This window comes from Delphinapterus leucas, chromosome 11 (assembly GCF_059928025.1).
Source record: "Delphinapterus leucas isolate spDelLeu-1000000601 "Yukka" chromosome 11, BTC_Dleu_Yukka2, whole genome shotgun sequence".
Taxonomy (NCBI): Eukaryota; Metazoa; Chordata; class Mammalia; order Artiodactyla; family Monodontidae; genus Delphinapterus; species Delphinapterus leucas.
The window spans coordinates 43,179,803-43,200,435 of NC_143139.1; the positions used below are offsets into that span (position 1 = coordinate 43,179,803).

The 20,633-nt window shown below is 47.1% G+C and overlaps 3 protein-coding genes across 11 annotated transcripts in view; 1 reads left to right on the forward strand and 2 right to left on the reverse strand.

Annotated features, from left to right (window-relative positions):
* Positions 1-3,800, reverse strand: part of CBX5 (chromobox 5) — a 35,318-nt gene extending 31,518 nt beyond the window's left edge. For 3 of the 5 annotated variants that reach the window (XM_089920817.1, XM_089920816.1, XM_089920815.1), the window contains exon 1: positions 3,643-3,800. The gene's annotated coding sequence lies outside the window, so the exon portion shown is untranslated. Of the gene's footprint in view, positions 1-35; positions 146-3,642 lie in introns of all 5 variants that reach the window. The other 2 variants (XM_022571995.3, XM_022571993.2) reach the window with 2 other exon arrangements.
* Positions 3,801-4,338: 538 nt separating this feature from the next.
* On the forward strand, positions 4,339-10,816 carry HNRNPA1 (heterogeneous nuclear ribonucleoprotein A1). 4 transcript variants are annotated; one of them, XR_002644328.3, is made up of 12 exons: positions 4,339-4,466; positions 5,026-5,142; positions 5,411-5,557; positions 5,703-5,913; positions 6,011-6,103; positions 6,190-6,282; positions 6,537-6,611; positions 6,815-6,964; positions 7,502-7,657; positions 7,928-7,993; positions 10,393-10,460; positions 10,673-10,816. XR_002644328.3 is itself a non-coding variant. In XM_022571988.3 (11 exons), exons 1-10 carry the CDS (start codon positions 4,452-4,454, stop codon positions 7,981-7,983), a joined length of 1,113 nt encoding a protein of 370 aa, XP_022427696.1. In that variant the 5' UTR covers positions 4,339-4,451; the 3' UTR covers positions 7,984-7,993; positions 10,673-10,816. The 4 variants fall into 4 exon arrangements, 3 of the variants coding, with proteins under 3 accessions (XP_022427696.1, XP_022427697.1, XP_022427695.1); XM_022571988.3 differs by lacking the exon at positions 10,393-10,460; XM_022571987.2 differs by lacking the exons at positions 10,393-10,460; positions 10,673-10,816 and adding an exon at positions 8,228-8,568 and having other exon boundaries at positions 4,341-4,466.
* Positions 8,556-20,308, reverse strand: NFE2 (nuclear factor, erythroid 2). 2 transcript variants are annotated; one of them, XM_022571990.2, is made up of 3 exons: positions 20,073-20,308; positions 15,350-15,518; positions 8,556-14,142 (listed from the first exon to the last, which is right to left on the reverse strand). In XM_022571990.2, the coding sequence occupies exons 2-3, from the start codon at positions 15,461-15,463 to the stop codon at positions 13,141-13,143; spliced, it is 1,116 nt and encodes a 371-aa protein (XP_022427698.1). In that variant the 5' UTR covers positions 15,464-15,518; positions 20,073-20,308; the 3' UTR covers positions 8,556-13,140. The 2 variants fall into 2 exon arrangements, with proteins under 2 accessions (XP_022427698.1, XP_022427700.1); XM_022571992.3 differs by lacking the exon at positions 20,073-20,308 and adding an exon at positions 15,727-19,095.
* Positions 20,309-20,633: the final 325 nt, after the last annotated feature.

Below are 20,633 nucleotides of genomic sequence, written 5' to 3' on the forward strand. Positions count from 1 at the left end.
ATATATAAATCATGCTATATGGTTAAATAAAATACCTTGATAAAAGCAAAAAATAGTAGTCTTCCTTGGAAACCTTTGTACCCTGGATACCTTTCTCTCTTTTCCAGAGGTACTGTCAAGGGCAGTGAAAATCACCAGAACTTCCCTAGATAATATAAAAATCCAGTCACTTCAGAAGTATGGTCTTTCTTTCTCTTTCCCTAGTTATCATCTTGCTCACCTCCTGCCCAGACAGAAGCTTTCTACTTACTGTATTTCAGACAGACCAGTGAAGATGTGTTATTTTCCCTTTTAGTGAATAATATTTCATGTTTGGATGCAATAATATGCTTCTAAATTCTAAGTGCAAGTGCCTGAAATTTAATTTTTGTAACAAAGGCTCAGCATTTTATATTGTTAACAGAGAGGAACAAATTAACAACCAAACCAGGTTCTCCAAAGGCAAGAAATAAGTCTAAACTTAGGATTTTCAATGTGATAGTCTCAGAATCTCAATGAAAAATTACCCACCAGAAAGAAATGTTTATCAGACCTATTAACTGTGACACTGTAAGGGAAGTTACAATAAAACAAACAACTTTTATTTGCACACCACAGTAAACCAAAAAGTCTAGCTTCAAGTCCTGAAAATTTTCAGATTAAAATATACCATTAAAAACATCAAATAAGGGGTCACTGATTACAGCCAAGTAGGTGGGGCTGGAAATGAGATGAAACTACTCGGAGTAATCTAGGGTGGCATGATTTGGTTACCTATTTTTCAGTCAGTATTTCTTTTCCCCCAGTGTACAGGTCTCTACACAGCTGAAAAATCAGATCAGCAGAAATCGACCTGTGTTTTTAAGAAAATGAAATAGAGTACTATAGATGAGAAAATGTCAGAGAGGGGCTTCCCTGGTGGTGCAGTGGTTGAGAATCCGCCTGCCTATGTAGGGGACATGGGTTCGATCCCTGGTCCGGGAAGATCCCACATGCCCGGAGCAACTAAGCCCGTGCGCCACAACTACTGAGCCTGTGCTCTAAAGCCCGTGAGCCACAACTACTGAAGCCCGCGTGCCTAGAGCTCATGCTCCGCAACAAGAGAAGCCACCACAATGAGAAGCCCACGCACCGCAACGAAGAGTAGCCTCCACTCGCCGCAACCACAGAAAGCCTGCGTGCAGCAACAAAGACCCAACACAGCCAAAAATAAATAAATAAAATAAATAAATTTTATTAAAAAAAAAAAGAAAATGTCAGAGTGCTTTGCACATTTATTTGCATAATGAAACTTTAAAGGAAACAGGATTAAGTCAAATGAGAATGTAGTAAGCACCTGAAGCAAAGTCTACCTTCTTCAAAAACATATTTGCCATTATTTTAGGAAGCCAAACGAACACAAGATGTAATCAACGTTCAAACTGCAAGAAATGGTAAAAACCTTAATGAAATTTTCCTTTTATCCAATCAAACAATGATCATGCTATATCTGAAGACATAATCATGAGGATTTAGTGATCCATTTACCAAAGGACACTTCCTAAACACTTCACCCATCTTCTCCCTCTAAATTCCAATTGGCAAAATAAGATTTTGTCAAGATAATCAACTCTACTATCTGTCATTTCAGTCAATGGTTTTCAAGTGGAGATTTTGCACCCCTCCCTCCCAGGACATTTGGTGACATTTTGATTGTCACAAGTGGGGGTGTGGGGGGAGGTGAGATGCATTTATCAGGCTCAAAATATCAATAGTGCTGAGCTTGAGAAACCCTGTAGTAGATCAAGATTGTATTTCTTTCAGACCTAAATAAATTAGGGACAGATACCCTTAATCTATTTCACTTTAGTTCTTATAAACTAAGTAGCTGCATTATTAGCATACCTACGAATAGTTTAGAAGCAAATACAAAATAGGTTTTCCTTTTGCAAGTGCCAGAGAACATGAAAATCTCTCCTCTGGTTCACGATAAGCTCATCTAAAATCATCTTCCTTTTGTACAATGTCAGAAAGGTCTCTACTCATAAGAGAACTTCATATGTATTTGAACTTATTACAGTATTTAAACATTTTTCCCTTGACACTAAATAAATCAGTAAATATTAGAGCAGTATAGACTCTGATATAGCCAATATGCAATGAAAATTTCTGTTTTACTAAAATACACTCGACTGATACGAATGGGCATTACTAACAAGATATGAACTGCATATAAAATACTTTGAAGGAAATATAATCAAAAGGCAAAAATATAACCCAGATGATGGATGAGTCCTCCTGTCTCCAACACCCTAAGTATCATCCTCCTTAAGCAACTTCCTTTTTATCCAAATCCAGATATCCTCAATGGAACAGCAGAAAGGGCTTAGGAGATCTGTAATGGTGTAAAGAAAGAGATATATATGGAGAGAAAAGTTCCACAGAGAAGAGCCTAAGATAAAGGCACTGGGAACATGGACAATACTTGCAAAGCATTTAGCATAATGCCTAGCAGGTATCAATACTAAGTACTCAAAAAAAGCTACCTTTTTAAAATTTGTATTTTTAAACAGAGGATCACCTTAGTTCCTAACTGAAAAATAGAACTTTTTTGAGGTGTAAGGGGGTGTTGAGAAGTACTTGCTTATAACTGAAAACACAAAAACAATTGACTTTTAAATTTAACTTGAATCACAAATTATTATCCCTGAAAAGATTTAAACATTGGAAATCGGACCTGTCTCCATCCCACTGTATCCCTAGAGGTAACACGCTTTGGTATGTAGCTTTCCAAAACTTTTTTTGTGGATTTACAAATCTCTTTGTCCGTGAAAATATGCATTATTACAATTATGTTGATTTTTCTTGGGTACCTTTCCACAACAATACAAAGAGATTTATCCTATTCGCTCTAACATTTCAAGTCCGTCTTCCTAAAGAAGCGAGTTCTCAAAGTCAAAAGACCTCCCTTGTTGCCCCCCCCCGCAAAACCTAAACATTGCTGGATGGTGGGATGTACCTACATGGGGAAATAAAGCCAAACTCGAGAACTGTAGGAGCAAACTTACAGGTTCCCTACCAGAGAAGTGTGTGGCCTAGAGACCCAAAGGCTTCGTTCAAGTCATTGTGAATAAAATACCCACCCCCTTGCGCCATCGCAGGCAGTGACTCCCCATCCTTGCATCCCCAAATCTAAGACCTCCCTCTTTTGGAGCGCTGATTGGACGGCCAGCCCGAGCGCTTTCCGTAAACTGTCCGCCTACTGGCTCCAGATTTGGTCCATCCATTTAACCGCCCGACTGCCGCATCCCCCATTGGAGTCAAACCGCTGCCTCTTGGAGGAGCCCAACCTACCGCGCGCTTCGTGCTCATTGGCTCAGTGAGCCGCTGCTCAGGAAGAGAAAGCCCGCCTCCCACATACCGATGGCCCAAGGACCGGTCAGTCGGCAGCTAAAGGAGGACCCAATTGGCCTATTCACTCGCCAGTCAAACTCTTCGGCTGCAAAGCTCCACAGAAACTACGGGAATAAAACATCCCGCCCCTGTTCTTCCATTGGTTGGGTGGACCCACCGCTCCCCCTTCACTAGCCCCCACCCCGCGGTCCATTCATTTCACACAATAACGGGGCCAACTGGAGTCGGTTCAAGACCTCGTATGCGTAGGCAAGACTGTCCGCCACTTACCCGGGATCGAGACCGATCACTCACGCTAACGTCTCCCCTGTTCCTCGGTGGTGAGGCCGGACCACAGGCCGCCGCTGCCGCCGCGTTCTGCGTAACGCCAACCGCCCGCCAAAACGGATCCTTCCCTGCGCCTGCGCGACCAATCCTGGGACTGGACCCTTTCCCCGCCCATTACGCCTGCGCAAAAAGGGGCCCAACTCCCGCCACTACGCAGGCGCCTTAGGTTCGCCGCTGTCTCCTGCCCGCCATTTCACGTGTTCCAAGCGCCAGGCGGAACTTCTTAACGCGCCTGCGTAAACTCGCCATTTTACTACACATGCGCTCAGCAGGCAGTCGCTGCCAAAAAAATTGTTACATGCTAACTACTTTTCTGATACATAGTATCAATCATGGTTTGACAGATGAGCTGAACGTAAAATTCGTAACGTAGAGAATTAAAAAGTTACCTAAATAACCTAAGTGCATTCAAACATGAATGATTGGTTGACTAGCCTATCAGACTAGTTAATAATATTACTCGGGAACCCATACACCCCCCCCCGAGGGGTGGAGACTGCGTAGAACGCCCAAACGGATGACGATACACAGCACTGCAGTACCAGAGGCCAATAGTAGGGGGCGAGCAATTTCAAATATCCAATCAGAGCTACTCAGGGGCGGAGTCTACCAATGCTGAAAGCGAGGAGGCGGGATAAAAGAGCGAGGCCGAAGGTAGGCTGGCAGATGCGTTCGGTAGATTACTCCTTTCTGCTCGTGGACGCCGCCGAGTAAGCATCGTTGACATCTCCCCTCCATCCTCCACTGCCGTTATGTCTAAGTCAGAGGTGAGTAGGATGCTCTCTCCACCTAAATTTTCTTTTTCGCGCCTTCCTAAGTTCGGTAGGGTTCGGCCTGGTTTGGCTGCTTGCCCCAGCCGGTTCAGCAGTTCTTCGGTCTCTGCCAGGGCCTACCCCTCCCTAAGTTGAGGTCGCCATTTTGTCCTCTTCGCCATGAGGCTGCCGTCCTGCAACCTTTAGCTATCACGCAGGCTCGGTCCACTTTGCAAAACTCTTAAGTACATTCAATATGTTTTTTTACCTTGTCTTAGTGGGCGACTTTCTTAAAGAGCATTTATAGTCGATATTGGCGATGTACTCCTCCCTCCTAGTCCTTTTGTTGCGCGTGCGTCGAAGGGAGTGAGGGACGCATGCGCTCGGCGCCTCCCGGCCCACCCAGAACCCAACAAACCGCCTCCCCCAGTGCGGAGAAGCACGTGGCTTGCTGCGACCAGAAGGAACAATAAGTGTTTCGTACGTTGCTATCTAGTTTTAGTTTTGGTTCTTGTAGCTGGAAGGTGTTTGGCGTTATAGCCCCACTTACCGCTTTTTTTCCCCCTACTCATAGTCACCCAAAGAGCCCGAACAGCTGCGGAAGCTCTTCATCGGAGGTTTGAGCTTTGAAACAACCGATGAGAGTCTGAGGAGCCATTTTGAGCAGTGGGGAACGCTCACAGATTGTGTGGTAAGACTTGAAAGAGACAAAGGACCGTAGAACTCGTTGATTTCTTTGGTTTAGTTTGCTGTAGTTACCGTCTGAATGTTAATGGGATTATAGTTTCGAGTAAGGTGTGGCTTTAATTGATTAAAAAGCTCCCAATTGATTAGCTTTAGATGGTTAGTGGGAAATTGAAGGGCTTCAGACAAAGGGTTGGTATAAAGTCCCCTATTGCCTTACTTAAGGTGGAAAAGGCAATAGTTTCTGGGGGCTTACCACGTATTAAACATTAAAGGTAATGAGGGATCCAAACACCAAACGCTCCAGAGGCTTCGGGTTTGTCACATATGCCACTGTGGAGGAGGTGGATGCGGCCATGAATGCAAGGCCACACAAGGTGGATGGAAGAGTTGTGGAACCAAAGAGGGCCGTCTCAAGAGAAGTAAGTGATTTCCCCCCCCCTTCCTTTAGTCATTTGGAAGTGTGCCACTAGGGGGACTTAACATTTAGGGGTGTAACAAACTTAAAATTCTAAACTTGGGGATAGGTTTTGTTAATATAAGTTAACTTAATTTTTTTTGTGTTAGGATTCTCAAAGACCTGGTGCCCACTTAACTGTGAAAAAGATTTTTGTTGGTGGCATTAAAGAAGACACTGAAGAACATCATCTAAGAGATTATTTTGAACAGTATGGGAAAATTGAAGTGATTGAAATCATGACTGACCGAGGCAGTGGCAAAAAGAGAGGCTTTGCTTTTGTAACCTTTGATGACCATGACTCTGTAGACAAGATTGTCAGTAAGTATCAGGTGGCTGGCATTTGCTAAGGGTTTTGAAATCCATGCTGTATTCTAAATGCTGTGTTGGTGTTTTCTTTATCTCCAAATTTTTTCAGTTCAGAAATACCACACTGTGAATGGCCACAACTGTGAAGTAAGGAAAGCCCTATCTAAGCAAGAGATGGCTAGTGCTTCATCCAGCCAAAGAGGTCAGTTTGTTACTTAATTAAACCTTAAACATAATCTTGAGCAATTCCAATTTGTACAGCCTAACACTTAAAACTCGTCTCTTCAGGTCGAAGTGGTTCTGGAAACTTTGGTGGTGGTCGTGGAGGTGGTTTTGGTGGGAATGACAACTTTGGTCGTGGAGGAAACTTCAGCGGTCGAGGTTTGTGTGGCTATAGTTTACTAATGAGAGTTAATGGTAAAATTATAATTACCCCCAGATGTCTTATTCGAAGTTACATTTTAATCCAGATGTAGTTCTGGCTTCTCACTAACTGGTAGTTAGTCTTGCATATGGAAATAATTTACTGATTTAACGCTTCCTAAAATTTAGACTTAGAAGGGGGTGACTTGTATGCAATCCACATACTTCAAACCTGGTTTTTGTTTGTTTGTTTTAATTCTGCTTTTCTCCAGGTGGCTTTGGTGGCAGCCGTGGTGGTGGTGGATATGGTGGCAGTGGGGATGGCTATAATGGATTTGGTAATGATGGTAAGTTTTGTTTTATTTAAGGAACCACAGATAAAAAGTTTTGGCAACCTTTAGAATAGGCTAATAGAGATTAAAACTCTAGTGCATGATAAGCTCAATTCTGACCTAATAGCATGTTGTGAGCAGGCCTTTAGCTGTCATGCTATCACAGAATTTGACTGTTGAATACTTTTGTCTTATTGAGAAGAATTGTATTCTTGTAGGTGGTTATGGAGGAGGCGGCCCTGGTTACTCTGGAGGAAGCAGAGGCTATGGAAGTGGTGGACAGGGTTATGGAAACCAGGGCAGTGGCTATGGCGGGAGTGACAGCTATAACAACGGAGGAGGCGGAGGCGGCTTTGGCGGTGGTAGTGGTAGGTATCCAGTGATCCAAGTACTGGTGCAATAGCTAGATTAGCCTTTTAGTATGGGGACTTGATGCTTTTGTGTGTTACGCTGCATGGTACTTTTTTAATTAACGGGCTTGCAATGCTACCTCCTCCTGGCTTTAAGCTGGGGCCGCCTCACTCCCAAATAGATAGATGGATAAGTGGATAGTGGTGTCTTCAGATGGAATTAGATTAGATTCTAGCAGGATTTAGTGTCTTAACTCTTGGGGTCTTAGGCACTTAGTTGACGTATCCAGCATGTGTTTGCTGTGCCCCTGAATGGGTAAAGGTCTTCAAGGCAAGAGAATATATTATTTGCTATACCGTTGTGAGTTGGGTAAATTTTTTTAAATTATTGGATTATTCAACTGAATGCCTTGCCCAGGAAGGATAAAATACAAAGATAAACATTGGAGCCACCAGTTTTGGGAGCAAGGCAGATCAAGCAACTTTTTTACTTTGAACACCAGAATTTATCATTTTCCCCGAGTAACAGATAAAGGTCCTCTTTTCCATTCTTAGGAAGCAATTTTGGAGGTGGTGGAAGCTACAATGATTTTGGCAGTTACAACAATCAGTCTTCAAATTTTGGACCCATGAAAGGAGGAAACTTTGGAGGCAGAAGTTCTGGCCCCTATGGTGGTGGAGGCCAATACTTTGCCAAACCCCGAAACCAAGGTATGGTGTATATGTGGTATGGGACGGCTAAACTAGTACAGTTGAGGAAAATATTAGACCTTTAGTCAGGGTAGGTGCAGGAAAACTGACAATTTAAAATCTTGAGGAAATTTTAAGTGACTGGTAACTTGTAGTTCAGTTAGGAAAATCATGTGAGCCCAAACTTGTGAATTTGAACTTATATAATACAAATATGAAAGCCCCAAATATAAAAAGTATTACCATTATTACTCATACTCCTAAAGGTTAAGGGAACAAATTTGTTCTTAGGTGGCTATGGTGGTTCCAGCAGCAGCAGTAGCTATGGCAGCGGCAGAAGGTTTTGATTACTGCCAGGTAAGTGAACAGCTTTTTTTGTTTTCACTTAATTTTCTTGTAATTGATAATGAACACAGTAACCCTAATGTAGCTGAGCAGTGAAACATAGTTAACATTATAATTACAGTAAAATTGTGGATATTAAGTTAATATTCAGATCAGCAAAATTTGTGGGAAACAACTTGCTATTGGATTGTAGCCTTGAGTCTTAATATGTTTAGATTAACAACTTTATTCCATATTGTTCAACAGGAAACAAAGCTTAGCAGGAGAGGAGAGCCAGAGAAGTGACAGGGAAGCTACAGGTTACAACAGATTTGTGAACTCAGCCAAGCACAGTGGTGGCAGGGCCTAGCTGCTACAAAGAAGACATGTTTTAGACAATACTCATGTGTATGGGCAAAAAAACTCGAGGACTGTATTTGTGACTAATTGTATAACAGGTTATTTTAGTTTCTGTTCTGTGGAAAGTGTAAAGCATTCCAACAAAGGGTTTTAATGTAGATTTTTTTTTTTTTTTTTGCACCCATGCTGTTGATTGCTAAATGTAATAGTCTGATCGTGACGCTGAATAAATGTGTCTTTTTTTTAAATGTGCTGTGTAAAGTTAGTCTACTCTGAAGCCATTTTGGTAAACCACCCCAACAGTGTGAAGTTAGTATTCCTTCAGGGTGATGCCAGGTTCCATTCAAAATTTATTTACAACCTGCTTTGGTGGAGAAGCTACTGTCTTCTGAAACCTTGGTGTAGTTGAACTGACAGTTACTGCGTTGTGACCTTGGAGTTCACCGTGAAAAAGGGTCACCCAAGCCAAGTCATGGAGTTTTTTGATTATTAATATATGATTGTTGGCACATCCTATGCAATATATCTAAATTGGATTATGGTACCAGATATAGATGGGAATGAAGCTTGTGTATCATCCATTATCATGTGTAATAAATAAACAATTTAATACCCTCTTGAATGGAATGACAACTGTATGGATTTGGGACTGGCAGAGCTTTGGACCTTCCCTACCCACTACCCCTGATAATGTTGAATGCTTCTATCACAATTCAAGTTCAAAACTCTGCCAGGGAATAGAAACCAGATGCTGGCTAATGCCACCCCATAAATCCACAAATTAGAAGTTTCGGGGAGACCTTTTTAAACCGACCAGTACCAGTAAGGAATTTACTCTTAACACAAAAACAGGTTTACATTAAAGGAAAACTACAGTTTTTGTTCCGGTTGGGTGGGTATATATAGGTTTATGGATTGACACACTAGTAATTATCTGTATGGAGATTAAAATTTGTTATGGTGGGGAACCATGTTATTTACTTTTAATTCACGCTAACTGCAGTTTTCCTTTAAATACGGCACAAGATGACACAAACATTCTAAAATGTTGATTGTATAGAAAATGACTTCTAAACCTTTATAACAGTTTACTTAATATCCAATCATTGTTATTTGTACATAGCTTCCTTTGAGCCCTCCCTTTGGTACCCTCAATTTCAGTGCCATTGTACTTAGTAGAATAGAGATTTGTTTATCACTAGGACTGTGTATTCCATCCCACGGGTGTGTTGGAAGTTTGGGGAGGGGGTTGGGTGGGGTTGGGTGGGAGGTGGAGGTGGGTGGGAAAGCGTGGGTAATAGTTCCATGGGCTTGATACTGGCTGAGTTTGCAACGGCAGGTGGAACCTTAACTATTGAGGGAGTTTGCAGATACCTCAGGATTCGTGACAATGCCTTTAAAGATCCAGGAGAGATGTTCAGCTACTAGGAACTGCTAGCAAGTATAGCGCGAATGGCTCCGAGGCCAGACACTCTACAGCTGAGAGTAGACACTTGTGGTATGTGGAGTACAGATAAGCCAGGGGCAGGCCACGGCACGCTCCATGAAAGCTAGGAGGGAGTGAAGTTTCAGTGACCATCGCAAGGAAGGAGGCAGACAAGAGTAAGGCACACCTGACTCTTAGGACTAGCAGTCAGAACCAGGAGAAAAGGTTTTATTGCTATGCTGGTAGGTAAGAACAGATTTTACTTACATCCATATAGCTCTCTAAAATCCAGCTTTCTCTTATATTTTCTTTAATATATTGAGCCAAAACTAGTCCAGTTAAGCTGAACTTGGTTTTTCTGGAAATGAATTGCTTAAGTTGACACCCTACTCTTGGCGGCTCCTAACTGAAGGAAGTCAGCACTTTAATTACTTCTACAGTGATACATTTTTACCCTTTAATTTCTATATTTCCTATCTTTTGACCTATTAACTTAAAACAATGGCTCAAAGTAATATATTAGAATCTTCCCCAGAATGCTGGTGGGAGGGTGGGCGGACCATTAGTTGGGGGGTGGGAGGGTTTAGCCTGAGATGGAACTTGTCTCTGAGAAAAGCTAGTTCTTAAAGGCTGTTTACTTTTCTAGGGAGGAGTGTGCTACTACAGGCTTAGCAACTCTTAAACAAAATTCCAGTTCAAGCTCATGGCTAAAAGGTAGGTTTTTATAAAGTAACAGTGCTTAGTATTCCTAAAGTAAAATGCCAGGCTGTGCCTCAGAAGTAAAAAAAGTAAGATCTATTGTTCTATTATCTAACAGACTGTAGCCAGCAAGAAGCTATTAAAGCAATTGGATTCTCAGTAAAGAGAATGGATGTAGTTGTAGAATCTTTCACCTGCTTATGTATATGCTTTTTTCTTTTTTGCAGGACCATCCTTATGAGGACCTTTATCTGAGCCACTGTGCGCTTCATTTTCACTGCCATGCAGTAGTCAGTTAGCTGCTGCGCAGCTTGAATTAATCATTCAGTTTTGTGAATGGACTTTTTAAAAATAAAATGCATCTGACTTGGTTTTGGTTCTTGTTTTCTATGTCTTCTTCATGACGTTTATGGTAAATACCTTGAGATCGTGCATGTTCTTTACTAGGTCAAGTTTGAGAACGGGAAATGCAGGAGTTAATGGTAAGCCAGAAGAATTTTACCCTCGTTCCTTACCAGTGTTTCCATGTAGTCACTGTAAGCTGTTTAAAGAAAACTGTATTATAAATGTTTCGAGCATAGCCACGTGTTAATTCAGATGGAGGAAGTACTGGGCTTGTTGGAAGTGATTCTAATACTATGTATTACTATTTTTTAAAGTCCCATCAGCATCCCCATGGTTTGGTGAAGTCAGAGAAAGTGGTTTAATTTCACTGCAGGAGTAAATCTTGACCCAGAAGTGAGCTGTTCGCTACTGCTCCTCTTGAACGGGTCTTTTTTGTAGCTCTCCTGGCAAGGGAAAATGGAGTTGTAGCGAAGGCTGGCAGATGCTGTTGAGTTTGAGTCTCTTCTGGAACTGTGCTTATCTGTTCAGTTTCTGAGGGGCATAGTGGGTCTCATCTTGGGTGAATAAACATTTAATTGGTCTGCTATTTCAGGCTTCAAAAATACTGAGCCAAGGGTAAGAAGGTAAAGGAAGTCCATACAACAGTGGTTTGGAGGGATAGAACAACTGAGACTGCCAGTTTGCTAAAAAGTAAATTCCCTATTTTTTAAATGAAATAGCCTGTAGGAAGATTAATACCTTGTTCAAATTCTTGTGACCACCCTTCCATCTTTGGCCTTAGGTACTGTTAAATATGTGTATCTGAGAGTCTTGCCTGCTATGGTGTACTCCATGAGAAGTGTCTCCTGTTGACTATCCAGTGCCTAGAATGATACCTAAGCTTATTGGGTGCCCAGTAAATATTGGTTGAATGAATGTTTAAATTTGGCTCTGAATTAACCATCTTTGTGAGTTGGGTTAGAATGAAAAACTTCATTCTGATATCCCTTAAGCAAACTAGTCAAATTGAACAACTAATCTCATTACCACTTGATCCCACATGTTCAGGTTTTTGGAAAGTTGAGAGGTTGGACTGTCTTCAGATCTATTAGGAAACTTTCATTCCCTAGAGACCACTTTTTTTCTGAATCTGTAGGCATGAAGATTCCAGTTTGGTCACTTCTGTCTGCTTTTTTGTCTCAACTAATGAATATCAGAACTTGGAAGTAAGGTTTCTTTATTGAAATGGAGCTAGTAAAATTGAATAGAAGTGTAAAGAAGCAAAATGTAATTTATATAATTCAGTGATTGGGAAGAGTGGGAACCACCGCAATTCCAAGCAAGGAGATGAAGGTGTGTGGAGGTTTGACTGGACTTTGATCCATGTGGCTAAGAATTCTGAAATTTAGTCGTGTTCGAAGAAAAAATATACTAATAAAAGGCCCTAGATCTTCAAGGATCTAGAAAGGGGGGCGGAGGCACCAAAACAAGAATTGGGTAACTTCTATCTAATGTAACCAGGGAGATGGAAGATTTCACTGAAATGCATACTGTGCTCCACTGTGGAGCAGACTTGGTACCCAGACCTGGGTGTGAAATCCCCTGAAACTTGGGTGTCCAATCAAATTCTCTCATTCCAATCAAGAGCAGCTCACTCAGTCTTCTGAGAGAGCCCTGGCATCAGGGCCCAGGCTGAGGGAGTCCTGTAGAAGTAGGCATGAGGAGGGGAAAATGGCCTGTGGGCGTTCTAGGATTTGCAGTGCCCCAAAGTTTGTAAAAGGAGTGGCCTAACACTCAGGGACCTCTCACAGAGGGTCTAGCCGGCTCTGGCAACAATCCCAGCTCTATAAATAGGGGGCCACCCGAGAAGGTGTGGTTCCTCAAATCATCCATGGCCCCTGGCTCTGAGAAGGGGAGTGAAGGTGGTAGATATCACACTGCTCAGGCCCAAGCGTCATGTGTCCACATGTCCTCATACAGAGCCGTAGGGGAAAGAAGCAAGCTCAGCAGAGCTACCTCCCTGCCACCAACAGGCAGTGAGCTCTGAGGGCACCCCCTTCATCACCCTCCTTCGAGAAGGAAGACACAGCGGAAAGCTGTTTCTGTAGAGTGTTTTATATACCAAAGCTCAGACGAGATTGGAGACCTGGGAAACTGAATCACGGAAGAGAGATTCCAGCCCTCCCCTCACGTCCTCGCTTCCGGGCAAGCCTCACTGAACACACCTTGGACTTTCCAAATGCCAGGTTTCCCACTGTGGTCCCTCCTGGTCTACAGAACTCAGCTCCTTCTGGGCCTCACGGTTGGGGAGCACCTTTATCAGAAGAGAATGAAGGAAACCTCCATCACCAGCCCCAACCCTCCGGCCAGCTCAGTCTGTGGCCTCCATCTTGGTCCCCCGGGGCACCAGGAAGATGGCGCCATCAGCAGCCTGGTGCAATGCATACTCTTCAGGGGAGTAGCTGTTGCCTGCCTCATCCCGCAGGTGCTGGAAAATGTCACGATACAGCTCCGTCAGCTGTTGGCGCATGACCTCCAGGGTCCGGTCGGCCTCGCCTCGGGCCCGGAGGAGGCGCTCCCGCTCACTGCCCAGCCGCTCCAGTTCCCGCTCCAGCTGCACGATGGTCTCCAGCTTTCTCTTGCGACAGTTCTGGGCGGCCACCTTGTTCTTGCCCCGCCTTCGGATGTCCCGGACTAGTGCCAGCTGGCTCTCCGTCAGCGGGTACCGTGCCAACAGCTCGTTGAAGTCATCTACTGGCAAGTTGACGATCTTGTCCGTAGGGAAGGGGATCTTCATGGCCAGGGCTCGACGCTCATCCCGACTCCCCGCCTCCCCCCGTGCAGTGGGCTTGGCCCGCACGGGGCCCGAGGAGGGCTCTAAGGCTAAGGGGGTCTCGGCAGGTGGCAAGGCATAGTTGGGGTGGGCCAAGGAGTTGGGCATTAGTGAGTAGGGGTACTCCACTGGGTACATCTCTACGTACTCGCTGCGACGCCGACCAGCCTCCGTCCCTTCCAGCTCAAGAGATTCAGCGTCACTATAGTTGAGGGATAATCCTGAGTCGGATTCTGGGTCTTCTTGGGGCTTGGATGGCCCCGCTGACAACCCAATGTCCAGGAGGGCCAAGGGGTCTGGGAGGGGCTCACTGAGCAGGCCTGAGAGGGTCAGCGGCTTGGAGGCTGGTACGGTCATGTTGCCATAGGCGTATGGGGGGTCTGGGACATGAGATGTGGGTGCTGGGAGCTCATAAGGTGGTGAAGAAAGGGGAAAGCCAGCCTCCGGGTGGATTGAACAGGGGCAGTAACTTGGAGGCGGCGGGGGCCCAGGGTATGGTGCTGGGGGCTCGAAGGATGTCTCACTTGGAGCGTTTAGGCCCTGCAAGAAAAGACACCAAAAGGTTTGGAGACAGGCTGAGGAAGAGAAGAAACCAGCTGTCTCTCAGAACCAAGCTGGGTCCAGCTGAAAGACCCAGTGAGATAATCACAAGGGAAGAGAACGGTGCTGAGTATCATTGAAAGCTTCTGGCAAAGTTGTGATACAGTTCGTTCACGGGGAAAGCGGCTTAAACAAGAAGGGAAGTCACGCAACAATTATGGAATCCCCTTCTCTTCAGGAGAAGTTCTTACTGTATTGAAATGGCTCATGTCCCTTTATTTCCTTCAGGAAGACAAGGAGTGTCTCCAGGATGACCCTCGGAACCCTTTTCCTGCTGCCACTATCTAGGGTCAAAGGGTCAAGTTCAGACCCTGGCCATGCCCTGGGTGCCCAGCAGAGGGAGCTGCTGTGTGGGAAGAGGGCTTAGGGCAGATCCTGAGGGCCCAGGCATGGTGGCAGGGAAGAGAAGGGGGTGGGCACAGAGCCAGGTCTGGGGCTGAGAGTTACCTTGGGGAGCCGGCACAAGCTCTGCCCTCTCCCCTTCAGTCCCTCTATCCCTGCCCAGGTGCAGAGAGGAGGAGAGAACGTGCTGGAAAAGGGCCCCCAACCCACATCGGGGAGCCACCCTGCTCCAGCCCAGCTGGGGACAAAGGCATTATTGTTAGGCCAACAGACACCCCTTTGTCCAACTAGCAGGAGGAGAGGACCCCGGCATAGTCTGACCCCCCTTCCCAAGGTCAGAACTACAGCTCTGCTACCTGAGGGAAAGGGGACCCCCACCCCCCCACCCCCCACCCACCCCCACCCCCACCCCGCCGGCTGCTGAGGGCAGGGGGAGGAAATGAGGGAAGAAGATGGGCAGGATTGGAGGAGGTCAGAACAGAAGAAGGTGAGGAAGGGAAGGCGGGACAGGAGGTGGGGCAGAGAGACGTAAGCAGAGTGACTGCCAAGAGAGCTTACACCCCCAATCAGATCCTTCCTTCCCCACCACTCCTATCTCCTGCTCATCCACACTCCCTCCCCTTCAATGCTCTGGTCTTCCATCCAGATCGCCCTCTGACTCCAGCCCTTCCTTTCACAGTGCCTGGAACATTTCCATCTTGAGACCCTGGGCTCTGCTTGCTCCAGCCCCCGGCCTCAGTCCCATCCAGACTCCCTGTTTCTCTGCTTTTCCCTCCCCCCACCCCTGCCCCCTAACCCCACTCACCTGCAGCTCAGTGATGGACATGATCTCTTGCCAAGTCAATTCCATCTCACCCAGCTCCAGAGTGGGCAACTGTGTCACCCTGTTCCTGCTCTGCTGGGGAGGACACGGGGGCATCCTACTGGGCCAGGGCCTGGTCCAAGGTCCCGAAAGCCCAAATGGTCCCAGCAATCTGTGTCAAAGGAGAAACAGGAGTTAGGGCCCCTCTTGCCACAGGTCAGCAATTTTGTCCTCCTCCATGGAGAGGCTCCCTCCAGCTTCACCTGAAGGAAGGAGATGCCTCATTCCCCGCCCTACCCACCCCCATTCATGTTGCACGCATCATCGGACAAACTCCTTAAGCTAGAAAGCCTTTTTCTGCTGTGTTGTCTCTACCTCACCTGCTATGGCTGTAGGCAGTTCGTTTGGGAGCACAGTAGGTTTTTATCTTCTTTTCAGACAAGATGCCTTCACTTTCCCCTACTTCTTACTCCTCAAAACTGTATCACTGGCCAGGACAAAAGTCACATCATCCAGTGTTTTTTATTTTTCCTGTTTCCTGCAGCAACATCAGGGATCACTCCTGCTCTCCTCCTCTGCCCTCACTTTTAGGATCTCAGTCTTTTCTTTCCAAGATGAGAGCGAGTGCTTGGGGATCCCCAAGGAGTGTGTTGTGGGAAGAGCCAAGCAGACAGCCCCTCCCCTTCTCTAAGATATGGCCCAGGCCTGGTGACTGATAGCAGCCCTGCCCTCTCCTCCTATCCTGGCCCTGGGCTCCCCTGCCTGGGCCAGATAAGAGGTTTATCAGCCAGCAGGCAGCAGAGGAGGAATGGTCTCTGGAGACACTGGACCTCTGCCCTGTGTCCCACAGGGTCATCTTGGCTATACCCCACTCCACACAACCAGGGGTCTTTTCTCTCCTGAGGTCATATAATAACCACAGCAAAGACTTATTTGGCATTTGTTGAGAACCGAGCTGGTGGTTTATAAGCACTCGTTTATGAGATTGCTTTCCACAAAAATCCTGTAAGTTCCATTCAGAAGTTGAGACTCAGGCTGATAAATAGCAGAGTCAGGTCTGGTACCTAGAGTCGCCGACTCCACTAGCCTATCCCACCTTCCAGGCGCCTTCCCAATCCTGCTCCCATGTCTCCTCCATACGCCGGGACTCTATTGGCGGTCGACATCAATCAACTCTTTCTGTGGAATCTCAGACTCTTTTTTTTTTTTTTTAATTTATTTTTGGCTGCACTGGGTCTTCGTTGCTGCGCACAGGCTTTCTTTAGTTGCGGCGAGCGGGGCCTACTCTTCGTTGGCACTGCACGGGCTTCTCACTGCAGTGGCTTCTCTTGTTGCGGAGCATGGGCTCTAGGCGCACGGGCTTAGGTGCTCCACAGCATGTGGGATCTTTCCCGATCAGGGCTATGAACCCATGTCCCCCGCATTGGCAGGTGGATTCTTAGCCACTGCGCCACCAGGGAAGTCCTGAATCTCAGTCTCTTTTCTCTTCTAAGGAATATTTCTTTAGAGGCTTGAACACACACTTCCCTCCAGCCCCCTTTCTTTGGATCTGGGCTCTAGCTGCAGCTCTGCCACAGGGCAGCAGCACGATGTTGGGCAAGCCATCACATTTCTCTGAGCCTCTGTTTCCTCATTTGTAAAACCAGGGAGTGAGACAAGTTGAACTTGGAGGTCCCTCTCTGCTTGGATAGCTCAACATTCTCAGTAACCCCTCACCCCACCTTCATCTTCTCCTCTCTGTCAACCTCTCTCCTCATCCCACCTCCCTATTCCCTGACACCCATCTCACCCTCATCTGTTCTCCCTGCCTTCAGCAAGAGACTTCAAGTAGATGTGACAGGGACCTCCTGATCTCTTAGGGCCAGACACCACACCCTACCTTTGCCATGTAAGTGAGGGCAGGCAGGCTGGGTGGGTGAGGGAGACTTATAGAAGGACAGAGCATAGGACTGGATGACCTTAGATCACCACAAGGTTGGCCTATCACAGCTATTTAATATGGGATCCACTCTTTGACTCACCACAAAATTGGTGAGAACTTTAAATTGTCCTTTCGAAGGAGGATCTCCCCTAGCCCCTGCCCCCTAACCCTAACCCTAACCCTAACCCTTGTTACATTGCCATCCCCAGAGCTGGGAGTTGGTATAGGCACAGGCCCTTGGCAAGTGGGCAGAGGGTGGGGTGTTTATGTCTGTCCAGGATGCCATTTCAACACCGGAACCCCACCTTCCCCCACCCAGGTTCTGGCGGAAATTGCCCAAAGGCAAAGTGAATGGAGAAGGGGTTTAGGGGGCAGGGACGATGACTCTTGCCTCACAGTCCTTCTCTCTCACACACACACACACACACACACACACATCCCATTTTGTCCCTCATAGTTTCCCGGATCTGACTCTTAGGTGCAGTACAAAGATCCTGTCCTAGGAGGCAGGAGACCAGGTTCTCTAGCCTTCCAGATGCATGATCTGGGGCAAATCGCTTCTTATTCATACTCTCCTATTAAATGGGGACAGACTTGGAGAACCTCCTTGCAGTAGATTGCATCTGGCTCAGGCAGTCACAAACTTTACTGTGGCCTGCCTTCACCTGGGGTGCTTGTGAAAATACAGAATTCTGAAAGCCACCCTGGACCTATCGAATTGAATTCATAGGCGCAGGTACCCAGCAATCAGCATTTTAAGGAGTGGCCTCATGTTTTTGATGCCAGAGGCCCACCCTACTTTGAAAACTACTAAACTGGTCCAACAATATGGACTTAAAAGAATGCAAGGGCAGAAGAGCACCTGGCAAGTAATCTCCAGACTTCTCCTAGCTTCACACCCTTGACCCAGGCGAGGCTGGGTTCTAGGCTGCCCTAGTCTCTGAGACTAGATATCAGCCCCTCCTCATAAAGACCAGGAATTTAATCTTCCCCTCACCCTGGGACAGGGAAATGAGAATCCAGAAGGGCTGCTGGGGGAGGTGGGAGGTTAGGAAAGAGGCAGTTAAGGAGAGCCTCAGGATCAAATCCAACCAGCTCTCTGGTGCAGTGGCAAGTTTGCACCAGGCCAAAAAGGCGTAGTCTGTTTTTCCCTAGACACTCAGAGATGGGTGGTGGTCTATACAACAGGCAAGGTCAGGAAGTCTACCTTCAACAGGTCTTAGGAGTCTCCCTTCCTGAAGACGGGCCAGGGGGCTGGCAGCCAGAGGTATGAGGGTATAGTCAGAATTGGATCAAATAGAACATCACAGAGGGTACAGAAGCTGGAGAGATACTGGGAAAGTGGAACATGCCTCCCTGTGTCCCTTTTCTTTTACAACAGACGGTTCCCACTTTCCAGTTTAGCCCACACTTTGAGGTCACACAGACATCTTGCTCCCCAACATTGCACATCAGGTAGGACGGACACCATCTCCAGAGACTATAACCCACCCTCTTTACTCTCATCCTGATGGGATTACCCGGAAAGATCTTATCACAATCCCTGAGTACACACAGAATGACGTGGAGCTTTATGTTTCAGGATACAGAATGAGGGCCATTTGGGGAGGGATGCTGGGGCAAGGAAGATATTTGGCCTCATCTGCAGCCCAGGGCTCTATAACACCTTGACAAGGGGGAGAGACAGAAAGGGCTCGCCTCTGGGACGCTGTTGTTGTTGTTTGTCTGGGACCGTGTACTGAGGCTTACTAGACAACCCCTCCTCTCCAGGTGTCAGTAGAGGCAGGGAAAGGATGGGGAGGGATCAGTAAAACTTGGGGTGTGGTATGGCAGATAAGCAGCCTATTTAGAAAGATTAGGAAGAATCCCCAAGGAGGGAGAGGCACACAGAAGTGAGAGAAAGAAATAGCCTGGAGGGGAAAGGGGCTGGGGAGAGAGGTGGGGAGGGAGAGTGAACGGGGTGGGGGGGGCAGCTTTGGTCACAGTAAGGTTCAGTCTCCTGGGGGCATACATGACTCAAACAGGTGCATGGAACAAGGGAGAGAGGGACAAGTCTCTGCCATCCTGTCACTTGGTCACTAGACCCCCCAACTCCAGTCCTTCGGGGGCCAGTGACTAGAGAATCTCAGCCCCAGCAGATGTGATACCTGACCTCTTCTCTTCCACTGTTTCCCAGCCCTCTACCTCCCAAGCTGCCAAGATTTCCAGTCAGAAGAAACTATGCTGGGGTGGGATGCCTTCCTCTCCCTTCTAGTTCCAGCTACTGCCCTAGGCCCAGAGAAGAGAACGGGCAAAGGGAGGCGAGAACTCAGCACCCTCTACCCCTAGCAGCCCATCCTGCTGCAACGACACCTCCCAGAAATCCAGGCATCCACTGTCTCGGATTCCTTAGCATTCCCCAAACCTCCCAGATGGCTGGACAGGGCAGTGGGATAGGACAGGAGTAGGGGAAAGGATGGTACCATATACCTGAGAGTCTATTGGCTGCCCCAGGGCAGCCAGCCTGCTGAAGGGTTACTCAGTGTCACTCCCCAGCCCCTCAGGCGTGCCTCAGGGGACCACTGTCTGGTCCCCATCCATAGCCTTTCACCCCCAGAATCCCAGAGGGCTCAAAAAACCATCTAGGTCTTCTCCCAGAGAAATTCCCAAAGATGTCAAATTCCTAAACCAAGGGCAACCTGGAAAGGTCTGAGATCTCCGAGGAATGCACGGCAAGTTGCTTATTTTCTCCCGCTGCCTCCTTCACCTCCCCAGCTTGCCCCTGGGTCCCCCTGGAATCCTCCTCCCACCCTGCCCCTCAGGCACCTGTGGCAGGGTCCAAGCAGGGTGAGGAGAGAGATGTGGCTCCGGGTGCTGTCTCTGGGGAGGCTGGGCCTGGGCTGACACCTTCTGGGTGAGGATCCCTGCTACCTCTGAGAACCGGGGAGGGCCGTGCCCTGCCCCCAGGCCATCGCTGAGCGCCCAGTGTGTAGGCACGGGCCCGAGTGAGGGGACCTCAGGGGCCGGCACACCAGTCTCCTCTCTGAAGCCCTCAGCCTGAGTTCTCCGTCCTTCCTCCAACCCTCCCCTTTCCCCGTGGCCCTCCTCTCCTCCTGCCCCTTCTGGCCAAGAGAGGAAACTTGAGCCCGGTGTGGTTTCTGCCCGCACCCCACCCCCACCTTGCTCCCAGCCAGCGGGGGCACACATGGCTCCAAGCCTCTCCCAGCCCTCCTTTTGAGCCCAGGAGTCCAGCCAGCTCTGCGTTTCTCCCATGCATCTGATGGATTCCAACCTGATGATCCGTGGCAGAGTGACCTCTAGAATTTATACAAGTTGTAACCTCCTTCTCTTTGCCCCCTTGACTCTCTGAGGGGCAGGGAAACTGAG